The sequence below is a fragment of the Malurus melanocephalus genome, unplaced genomic scaffold, assembly GCF_030028575.1.
Source record: "Malurus melanocephalus ecotype Western Australia unplaced genomic scaffold, MMel_1.1 scaffold_60, whole genome shotgun sequence".
In the NCBI taxonomy this organism is placed as follows: Eukaryota; Metazoa; Chordata; class Aves; order Passeriformes; family Maluridae; genus Malurus; species Malurus melanocephalus.
This window is the reverse complement of record NW_026623292.1, coordinates 2,709,082-2,721,202: the sequence shown is the minus strand read 5'-3', so window position 1 is coordinate 2,721,202 and position 12,121 is coordinate 2,709,082. Positions and strand designations below refer to the sequence as shown.

General features: G+C 36.9%; 1 protein-coding gene across 1 annotated transcript in view; it reads right to left on the bottom strand.

Moving 5' to 3' along the window:
* Window positions 1-12,121, bottom strand: part of ARID2 (AT-rich interaction domain 2) — a 93,361-nt gene that overhangs the window by 3,389 nt on the left and 77,851 nt on the right. Inside the window, exons 16-19 of the mRNA XM_057366162.1 lie at window positions 10,257-10,405; window positions 4,617-4,755; window positions 4,431-4,516; window positions 15-138 (exon numbers count right to left, since the gene is read on the bottom strand). Of these exons, the coding sequence (XP_057222145.1) occupies window positions 15-138; window positions 4,431-4,516; window positions 4,617-4,755; window positions 10,257-10,405 (498 nt within the window). The remainder of the gene's footprint in view (window positions 1-14; window positions 139-4,430; window positions 4,517-4,616; window positions 4,756-10,256; window positions 10,406-12,121) is intronic.

The window sequence follows — 12,121 nt, the reverse complement described above, 5'->3', positions numbered from 1 at the left end:
CAAACAATACTAACTGTGAAATCTCTGAAGACAAGGTTTCTTGATCCTCTCCTTAATGCCATTAGGGCAGCACTTGGATGATTCACAATGGCCTTCTGTGCTCTAGGAGTAGAAGCAGTACCCCCTGCAGCTGGCTGCCTACATTAGTAAAGGAAGAATTAATAAAAATAAGGTTTACATTGTTTTCTAGACAATTAACAGCTTTGAAAATTTATTTTACAATTTTTAACCCATCTGAACAGAGACACAAAGACCCATTAATGCTTAGTGCTGATACATGATTGTTGYCAGAGATAAGCCTTATTGTAAAGCCTTCAGAAGAGTCATGAACTTCATTTTATGTGAAAAAGCCATTTCTCTTGAAGAAGTAGTGCTCATCACCCATGATATTTGTGATGGAAAAGTAATATATTGTAGTAATAACACAGCCACTTCCTGAAGTGTACCAATTTAAAGAACTGTTTTATCAGATAGGATTTAACAGGAACTGTGATAGCAGCTATGCGAATGCCATCTGGGATTTGGCCAGAGAAGGTCCTTAAAGTATGGCTACTCAAGACTTGATACAACTCATTGGGACCATTAGACACTAAGACAATTTAAAATATATATTAACTGCGATTAGTGAGGAGTAATATAAAATAATTTATGTTCTAAGACATTAAACATGTAATTGTTAAAACAAATCAAACATTTGTAAAATCAGTTACCTGTTACTGCAGCTTTTAGACTGAGATTAACAAATTAAACAGGATATMACAAACATAGCAGAGGCAATTTCTCCATTTTCAGTATTAACACCGAAGTCAAAGCTCTATTTCATGTAAAAACTTTGAAATTACTCATACCATCAGAGTTCAGAATGCATAAATATGCAACTTCACTTACTGAGTTAGACTCAAAATGTCATCCCAAAAATAATTTGAAACATTAGTGGTGAAACGTATCACCGCACTTCAATATTTTGAACAGTATTATTATGAAGACTTTTAATACCCTAGTAGAACCTGGTTAAGAAGTAGTGCTTACTTGTAAAGGTAGCATAAATCAAATGTAGATGTTCTGTTTTTTGAATGAAAGCCTCTAAGTATTATTTAAGTATCTTATACTGAAAGTGAATGTTTTAAGAATAAAACTTGAATTCTCTGCTTAGAGAGATTTTCTTAGTAATCTGAGGTTCTAACAGCAAGGAAGCCCAGCTTAAAACTAAAATGCAGTAACAGACAGAACCCTCCCTAAAACCTTAGCTCACAATCACTGTCATCCTCCCCAAATAGAAATAACATATATAATATAAAAATACTGAAAATAAAATTTATAATAGATGAAATAAATAAAAAGCTTTTTTAARTAAAAGGAGAAGGACAGGGGCTTAATTAAGAAACTGGTGGGCAATGATATGTTTATAGAAGACCAAGAACCACTGTAAAAGAATTATTATCTTAATTTTTAATTTCTGTAATATTTTTGTTTTCCTTGTATTGAGAAGCACCAGAATACATCAATGGAGGCTGTTTCGAATGCCTCTCTTCAACAGTTATCATACCATATTTTAGAAAGCTGAACTACAATTGCCTTGATTCTACGAGTATTAAWWWAKKGMMRWYKKCMMTWWWTTAAGAAGATATTAAAAATTATGCTCTCTYTTTAAGATTGGGAAAAAAGATAAATTGATAAAAAGTTACTGAGACATCAAGTGGACTGACTTGTGTGTGTGGGCAAGTATCTCTCTTGAAACATCTAGATTTCTYGAATTTCTTTAACTGTATTATCAACTTCACTTCAAACCATACCATTCATATTCTGATTTAAAGTTATTTCCTGCCCACACCCACAGTGTATGAAGAATATTCACCTTTGCTTCAGTGACAAGGAAAAAAAAATGAACATGAATCCAAAAGGATTCCAATGCATTAAGCTACAGTCAACAAACAGTTAAATTGCTAGTGCTACCTGACCTTCCAGAATGTAATATTCAGCTACCTCTGAAAACCAGAAGAGGAAGAGTTAAAATAATACAACTTCAAAAGCAAAGAAATGCAGAATTRAGGTATGAAACCAACTCTGTAATGCGGCTTCACGCTGCCTAACTGGTTCTAGCAAAAGCCATTACAAATTTTTTCAAATATGTATGGTGTTATGATAGATAGAAAGGATGATTAGGGAACAGCCCCCCATTTCTTACACTGTATTCCCCATTTTTCTTCCAGCACCAGYAACACTCACTTATCTGCACTCACTGAGGTAGGGGTAGGTTTTACTAAATGGTGAGAGATTAAGTGAAGAAAGTTCACCTAATAAATGCCTGATTACTTAAATGTGCTTTGTCTTCAGTACCAGGCATTTATAAGCTGTTTCAGATCTCCATACAAGAGTTTAATGATACGGACTATCAGTTGTGAGCTGAATATATCTGACAAACTTCTAGGACTGAAAAAAGTAAATTAGGCCAAAACCCTGTAAGACAGCCTTTAAACATGAACCTGTCAAGTAGCTTGAGGTGAGCCACTGGAGTGAGCGTAGGGTTTAGTTTGACGAGTCATTGATTCTGGAAAGCAAATGATCAAGTCTGTCTCCCTCATGTAGCTGCCAGATGCTCTTTTCAGTTGTGTGAACAGAACTCTGGGGCAGCACTGTAAGGTAATGTAGGGGATGCACTACACTTACCTAAATTATTCCTGTTTGTTAAGGGAAGAGAATAAAAGTAACAGGAAAGGAACCTCTAGATTTCACAAGAGAGGAAAGTGYATTAAAGTTGTGAGTACTGACAGAGAAAGGTTTCATCCGTTCCTTTCATTCCAGCCCACCTCCTGTACTGGTGTTCAACTGATAGTAAGGCAAACATATTTCATCCATGTGCCAAGCCCACTCTTTTGCTCCACAAGCATTTTTTTAAACAAATTCATTTACCATGCAATCTACTAAAGCTGGATCTCTCACGTAAGCAATGCACAGCCATGAGAAGCAACAAGGGATGTTGTGGAGAATCAAAACAGAATCATAGAACCATTCAGGCTGGGAAACACTTCTAAGATCACCAAGTCTAACTATTACCCACTGCCACATCCACCACTAAACGATGTCCCTATGCACACCTTTAAAAGACATAAAACATCCTATTTTGAGCAGAAGACTCTTGTATAATTTGTATTGTGAAATCATATCCTTAGTATCTTGTGATACTGCATCTCAATATTTTAGCAAGAACTGGTTATGCACGTAAATTCCTGCTTTCTGAATCTGACCTAATTAGGGAATTCTGCCTCAGGAGGGGATGTATGAACTGTTTTCCTCCTGTGAATACCTGTGCCAATTTAAAAGCAGCTTGTGAGGACACRTAGCTACTGGAGTGTGTTATCTGTGTGACGGAACATTATGCAAAGGCAGAGTAAAGATCACATCACACTAGTAGATGGTGTCAGCCCTACACTTTCCACTTACAAAGTAGTTGAGACTATATTACCATAATTCTTTTTGTGGTTTTCTGAAGTCTGAGTGTTGTTCAATTTAATGAAACAAGGCACCATAAAGCAATTATAAGTCTGTGTTACATGTTTTTTTATATTAAAAAACAAAAGGACTCTCAAACTAAATTTCTCCAGTTTTCATRATTTGACTTTCTCTGCTGCCTCCAGCAGCTTGGTAGCAATTTTACAAACCACAGAACAGGCTGCAAAAATCTTCCTGTGACCATGTAATTACATCTTTAGCTTGCAACAAAGGGTTCCAGTCAGTTACTAACAAAGGCCTGGTCTTAACACATTCATAAAACTAACTGAACCCTGAATAACTCCACTATTAACACAGCCATCCCCAAAACCTCACACCAATGGAGYTGCACTCTCCAGTATTATTTCCAGATGGTTGAGATCATTCTGGGAAAGAGACCAGCCAAACCTGACTTCAGATAGCATCACAAAATCAGAATACTCTTAGGAGTCTTTATCTTGCTTGCTTATTTAAAGGGAGGATAATTATAACTGCCCCTGGATCAAATCAGCCCAAATTTAGACAACGAAACTGGAAGGAATGCAGCAAGTTACAAGACAATCCATCTCACAGTTGTGAGACATGAACTGTACACAACAAATAACTTCCCATTTGGATTACAAGCATTTCCCTGTTACAAGGAAAGTTATACAATGCTGTCCAGTTGTGGAAAAAAATAGGAAAGCAYGTTGAGAACAATGTGCATTATAGAGTTTTGACCCAAATACTTTAAAGAATTACCTGTTCTTTTTAAGGTAACTGCAACTACATCAGAATTTTTGTCCTTTTTGTCTTAGTGGAACCCACCTTAAAACGTGATTACTGTYACAGATTCTTAGGTATACAGAGTTTCACCTGATAAGCCAACTTATTAACAAATTCTTCTAAAAATTTGTAATTCTCTAATTTTCTCTATTGCTAATGATGCTCAAGTCTCTTACTTATTGGAAGGCTTCTGATTTCCTCCTTGTCCAAGTTCGTCTTGCTTTAATCCTGCAAGCAAAGCATCTCTGGAACAGTGCTTATCCTGTTTGAGGAAAAGAAAAAGACAGTAAGAAAGGTGTATGGAAATTTACCATTAAATTCTTCCTGTTTTCTGAAGTAGTATGTGAAAGAAAAATCTGCACCTGTAAATGGGTAATGAAGGAAAACCTCTGTCGCTGGAAAGGTTCACATCCCTCCCACAAGCACTGCCCGGGGTAGACATCTTTTCCTCCATGTTCGGTTGCTGCGTGATAGAAAACCTGTGATGGTGTCTGAAACCACCTACAAAAAGAGCAAAGGGGAATTTAATTTTTTTTTTCCTCAGTTAATGGTGAGGCACAAATATAACAAACATCAACCCATAGTGGCAGTGAAACTTCTTTTTTTCTGAATTGAAACCATGCATTGATAAATCAAAAGTTGTAAAATTTTAAAGGGAAAAACATGTACACATATTACCAGTGAGCTACCAATAAATGTCAATATGATTTTTCCAAATCTGATTGGAATACCATGGTTCCGTTTTCTACTTACACTTCACCAAARAAATAATGCATGTTAATTCCAACAGACACATTGTCTGCAATACAAGCAAAATATAGCAACAAACTACGAACAGCTAAACCAGATGAGTTTCATATATTCCTTTTCCTTCTTTACTGGCAGTCACACTCAGACTTTATTTAATCTGATCAATTTGGTTGCCCTCCTCTGGACTCACTCCAGCAGGTTCATGTCCTTCCTGTGTTGGGGACTGCACACTCAGCTCAGTGTCATCTGCAAACCTGCTGAAGGTRCACTGCATCCCTTCATCCCTGTYATTAATGAAAATATTAAATAACACTGGTCCCAGTGCAGACCTTGAGGGACACCACGTGTCACTGATGTTCATGGAGATGAGCCACSAATTACCACCCTCTGGATGTGACTGTCCAACCAATTGCTAATCCATCTAACAGTCCACTTATCAAATCCATCTTCCTCTGATTTAGAAAGAAGGTTGTTGTGGGGGACCATGTCAAAGGCTTGACAGAAATCCAACTAAATGCCATCTGTAGCTCTTCCCTTAACCTCTGATGTAGTTACTCCATCACAGAAAGCTGCTAGGTTGGTCCAACAGGATTCCCCCTTGGTGAAGCCAAGCTGGCTAGGTTTGTTGTCACCTGTTCATCAGCAAATGCACCCTTTCCTCCTTTGACCCTCCTTTTATAATTAATGTAACTGTACAAACCCTTCCTGTTATTTTTTGCATACCTTGCCAGGCTCAGTTTCAGTTTTGCCAGCCCTGTTGCACTCCCTTATCCCCAAGGATCCCACTCACAATCTCCTTAAACAGCTGGAATTCTGCCTCCTTAGAGTTTAAGAGCCTGACTTTACTCCTTACTCCTTACAATGCAAAGGTGTAAAATTTTAAAGGGAAGAATGTACACATATTACAGGTGAGCTACCAATAAATGTCAATATGATTTTCCCAGTATTTTTTTTGACCTGTATTTCTCAAGACTGCAAACTCCCCCAAAGCATGACTGCTGCAACCCAACCTAAGCTACCTCCAATCTCATGCAGACATATCATGTGCTACTTGCAACAAATATAAGATGGTTAAGGAGAATCACTGTATTTAAAAAAACACATCAAAATAGTGAATGGCTCAAAGCACTGGTTTTTTTTTTGCCTATATATACACATTAAAATGTATCTCARATGTTATAAATTATGTCCCTTAGGCCAACAGAGACAAAAATGGCCAAAATATTTAGCTGTTCACAATCCACTTCAATACAACTAACCCAGCTCATTAACACCCACTTAAAGCTTGTACTGAAGAGATCTAGAAATCTAGCTGCTGCCATTTGGGAAGCAAATGTCCACCACACAGTTGGTGGACAGATGCCAATGGAGCCACAGTGTTACCAAAGAGGGAACACATTTACCCTACTCCGGTCCCCATGACAGYACTTGAGTTTCAGTTATATTAAAATACATCCACTAAGGTGTTTGACTGAACTAAGTTGGCTGAACAGCGCYAAGAGGAGATGACCTCCCACCAGACACCCACTGCAGCAGCCAAGGTTGTCRCAATATCTACAACCTACAGCAGCCATTCATGGACAAGACCAAGTCTGGCCTCCCAGCTTAAGAAAAGCAGATCAGTGAGTGCTTTGACCCAGCCATCTCCTTCTACATCCCACTGCTCATTTCAGTAGTGTCCATTATGCAAACACACTTGGCAACTGATACCTAGTCCTACATGTATGGATAGTGATACCTGAACTCTATAAAGGTAYCAAAGAGCTGATTTCACCAACAGACAAGTCTTGGTTATAAACTGAATGCTACTGCAATAACTGCCTGTAATACAGCAGTTGCCTTCTGCACAGGCAATAAATACTACTGTCTTCAAAAGCATTCATCTTTTACACGTCAGTCACCTCTTACTGAAGGGAAGCTGAGGGGAAGAAATACCTGCCTCTTGCTGTTGGTAAAGAAAATGCATAGCAGGAAATGAAAACAAAATGTTTTATATCTACATTGTCTCAACAGTCGGTGTTTCAGAGGTCAGAAAGGTGTCTTTCCACCATAAAGGGGAATCAGCCTAAGCCTGGCACCAACCTTTTATGAATAATTCCTGGCACAGATGAAACAGATTTCATGGTCTAAGTGAAACCCAAAATACAGTGCAAAACATTTCATTCAACATGGCAAGGCTTCAGAAAAATTTTAGCTATGTTGGCTCATTCACTGTTTCATATATTCAGTGTTATACACTTCAATCACTGATCTAGAAGGATTCAAACTTACTACCATTTTGCAGAGAAAAACTGTTTTTCATTAAAGAAACACCTAACTATGGTAACAAAAAAAAAAGCTTAAGTACTGACAATATGGTCAGTTCAGCCTAGAATCTTGTTTCCACACTTAATTCATCCATGGTTTCTGTTCAACTGCTGAACAGAACATTAATAGCTGACTTTAGAGGCAGTGGAGATACAATAGCATTTTCAATCTACTTTTTAAATACAAAGCAATTCAAGAGCAGACATCTGCCTACCTGTGAAACAAAAAATTAAGCTGCATACAATTAGCAGTACTTGCAGACAGCTGAAGTTCAAAGGAAAACACCCACTTTCTGTTATATCCTCAATGCAAAATAATGAGCTGAATGACACCTTTTAGAATTTTACTTCCACTTCAGACATTAAATCTGAACACATTTGCCAGAAGCCAATAATTTCAATTTTATTTCAATTATTTGCATAATTCAGCCTTCATCTCGCTGTAGTCTTTAGACACTGCTAAATCTGTGGCATTTCAAATCTTGATCTAATGTTTTCTAATTCAGTTCTGGAAAAACCCAAACCAAAACACTCACCCACACCACTAGAACATTACTGGCTGGAGCAGCAAAATAAATGGGTAGAAAAAGAACATACTATTTAATTTATTCGTATTTATTCTGATTCTCAGTAAGATGTTTAGGGCCTTCACTGACTTCTGCAACAGATCTTGGAAGGGAAACATGCTAATATTTTTTGAGGAGTAAACTAAAGAACATGCATAGAGAAACAGGTGAAAATTACTGTTTCAAATRTGCCTCCTGTAATATCTTTCCAGTTAGCTATGAACACCCACTATTCTATCATTCTACTGTGATACAACTCCCTGCTTAATCCTAGGAAAAAGAAAATTGCAATGGAGAATGAAACCAAGAAGTGAATGCGAAGTTCACACAGACTCATGACCCACTCAAAAGAATCTTCATTTTCCTCTTAAACTACTCAATTAAAACAGCTAAGACTGGGAGTTATAAATAAAAAAAGAACAGGTGGCAATTCCAGATTTTTCTGTCTGATAGAAGCAGGAAGCCTACAGGAGATTCAATACACCTGTTTTTAATCAGGCTGCTCAAGAAATATGAATAAACATATTGAGGAAATATATATTTGAGGAAAATGCTAACAACATTTTGGCTCTCTCTTCAACACAGAGAACACCGAGTGTAATGCTTATCTAAACTGGTTTTAGGCTGGGACTGCAGTAAGTATTTTAAAGGTGACAGCATAGAAGAAGAGGTGTGTATCATGCGAACTAAATCTATTAGCACAAAAATCTCTGAAAACTTTGAAAAGAATGAAATTTAACCATAAACAAAAAGCAGTACAGGAAGTAACAACCAGATAAACTAAAGCAACAGAAGTAATATACTAGGCCTGGAATAAAACATAGAGATCAATGGTCTTTTAGCCCTTCAGTCTCAGGAAATATTTCTGGAGTAGTATTTTAAGACAGACTACAAAAAGACTGGTAATSTAAGGTAATTTAATAGTATTGCTCCTCCTCCTGCCCTAATACAGCTCATCCTGTGTAACTTTATACATGGAAGAAAGCTGGTGATTTGTGCTTTAAAACTGTAGTTCACCAAACTCTTTGACATGGTACAAACTGGMAAGACTTCTGCTGTGAAACTGCCCCAGCCTTTCATTTCAACCTCAATACAACCCACTTGTACCTACGCAGGAGTTAATGCACCTATTGTGCAGCCAGGGGACTATGGCTCTATGGTTCTATTTATTAGTAATAAAGGAGGAAGCTACAAGGTAAGTAAAGCCTTACATATATTTCTTACGTAGAGAAGTGTCACCTATCAAAGAAAGAATAAACCAATTTTAAGGTGAAAATAGGGCAATGATTTAAAATGTGACAGATCTCTGTGTCTTGCATTGACTTAATGATCTTAGAATTATGTTTGCAAGGAATTAAAGAAAAAAAATAGCACTTTCAGGGCTTTCATACTGTCATTCAGTATTCCTATACTTCTGTTCAAATGCCTCCTTTTAATTATCCGTTTCAAACATTCAAACTTCTCCRTATTTTCCTCCCAATTTTCTGAATTTCCAACCAGCTTTCTGCCAAATCAGCTTTATGCTCCCTTTGTCATCCTACTATAATGAAGCCTCTCACTCTTTTTCATGTCATCCTACATGTTATGCAATTTTTCCCACTACCAATTTGTCTCCATTTTTCAAAGCGGCTATTTGACAACTATCTTTGTTTCACCAGTCTCTGCCCTCAACCAGAAATTGAGCGTAATCACAAACATTAGTTATTTTAAAAATCAGTGCCAAGATATACTGATAACAAGGGCTATATCACGTTTGTACAAGCCTACATCTAAATGTCTGCTAGTCCCCTCCTCTCTAGAAACAACAGCAGCAAATTAAAAAAAAAAAAAAAAATCATGGCTGTCCAGTCTTAAGGCCCAGTTTCTTTACATTGCCCTTCATGACAATGGTGTCCTCTGGCACACAAATGGTGTAATTACCAAAATTAGTCATAAGCTAAATAAGACTTTGACCAGGACACTGAAGTGCAACACCCTGCTCTAGCAAAACTGGAAACACAAGAAAATGCAAAGACATGATTTGTAACTGCAATACAGGAACTACTTTTGTATTTGCAACACAGAAAACAAGCTTCAGCGCTTGGAAATTTTTTTACTTAACCACATGACTGCTTTGTTACTGAAGAATCAGTATACTTTGTTACTGAAGAATCAGACACGTAATACTCATTTTATGCTCTGAAGTACCGCTGATAGCAGTTAAGTGTCTTGCCTCCCCCCATCTCATTCAGTTCCCTCAACACTTTTCACTTTTTCTTTTCCCCACTGATGAAATGTAAGGTAACTTAAGAAAACAGAATGAATGGAACCTGTAGAAATCACTTTCTATATACAAGCATCTGTTACATATCAGTAAAAGGTAAATAAAGGAGCCATTTACTTTTTACAAGATTGCCACAGACACATGAAGTTCTGTCCAGGTTTTTTCATTTGCTCTGCATGTTGACTTGCTGCAGTGTAAGAAGGTGGCTGCAAATTGATCTGCTGGCCCTGAACTTGCACTGTTGGTATCGACGTTGTAGGTGTGCTCTGTAGAAAAAGTTAAAACACAATTTTAAACAGAGTTTACTTCTAGATCTGACATACAGTTTACTGTTTGTTGAAAGGCTTCTTATTTTACACTTTAATCCACCACAGGTCTTCAATTTTTAATACTTTGAATTCTGAACAAGCATTAGTAAGACACAATAACATGTGAAACATACAGCTTTTACACTGTAATATTTATGCAGAAGTTTCTAATATTCAAATAATAAACTTTATGCTCAAATTCAAATACTTATGAATTATGAATTATGACTGCAAAGAAATTTCTCAAAGGCACTAGTGGAGCAAAGGTTAACATTTTTCAAAGGCTTTGATGCTATTTAAGAAAAGAAAAAAAACATGCAAACTCAAGGCATTGCAGTATCACAGGGAATAGCACCACACAATCAGAACGCCTGAAGATGCAGTACAACTTATATACAATGAAAAGAGAAATATTTCAGAAAGGAAAACAATGTTCCCCTWGCTCCCCTGCAATATAACAAGACGCTTAACCCTCAACTAAAATGATCTTTGAAATCACCTAAAAATATATAAACCCAAACCAATTTTATTTCTTTTCCTGAAWAAAAGATACTGAAGGCTGAACTTTCCATTTCAAAGCAGTGTCTATGTCAAAATRCTGTTTCTCTTCTTTTTTTTCCTGGAAAGCTCTAGCCAGCAAGACATTTATAAGGACGATGACAGTAGAAAAATTAAGTTTTCAAGTATTATTTAGGGATGAACACCTAATAGCCTTTTATTCCACACTGTTTGAAAATGAATTCACACTCTAACGAGAGCAAATAAAATTAATTTCAAATCTCTTCAAGAATATTATAAGGAAACACTTTCAAATGGGGCACAAAATAGTCTGTTTAGATCTTTACAGCTCTGTCACTGAGTAACTAGACTTTCTGCACAAAGAAACAAATGGCTAACTGCAGTTTCTAACATTTCATTTGCATGTCGATTTATTGGTTTTCACTTCCTTCCTACTGCTCTCTATTGGCACTGTGGACAACAGYTCACACAAGGCAGTGAGTTAATAATGATCACAGATTATACTACCAACAATGTGACTGAAGGGACAGCAAACACACCTGATCAAAWGCAGCAGGCTTCCCATTACCCAAGCATTAAACATGATAAAAACAAGGCAAAACTCTGCAGAACTCCTGAACACAGTACAACTACTTATGAYGCCTGTGATCCATCCATATACACGAAAAGTTGTAAGAAAGGACTTGAGCTCTTTAGTCACAACTACAAGCTATTTTGAACTCAGCAATGTTTTTCACCTAAAGACATTTAAGCTATTTTACARAATGGGTAATGAATCCTTCACAGGATATCTTCTAACAAAAGGTAAACACAAGTAGAGCCTTTTTATCTCAACATCCCCTTAAAAGGCATTTTAAAAATGAAGCTGCAAGTAAAATAATGGAGTGCCAGCAGTACAGCTTGTTTTGCAACCTTCACTTGGCATCCCAGTATCAACACATTATGATGGTCTTTATGTCACTTTTTATCCCTGTAGAACTTCTGTCTCAGTTAATGTGCTGAAGAGAAAATGAGCTTACTGAATGAATTCAGTATTTCATTTAATTCTCATCATTCAGTGTGTGGTTCATGTATTATTTACTCCATTCAGGGCAAACCCTGCAATTAATCCAGAATTATGAATTTTCTCAAGGGTTTCTCTGGCAAGCTCTCCTA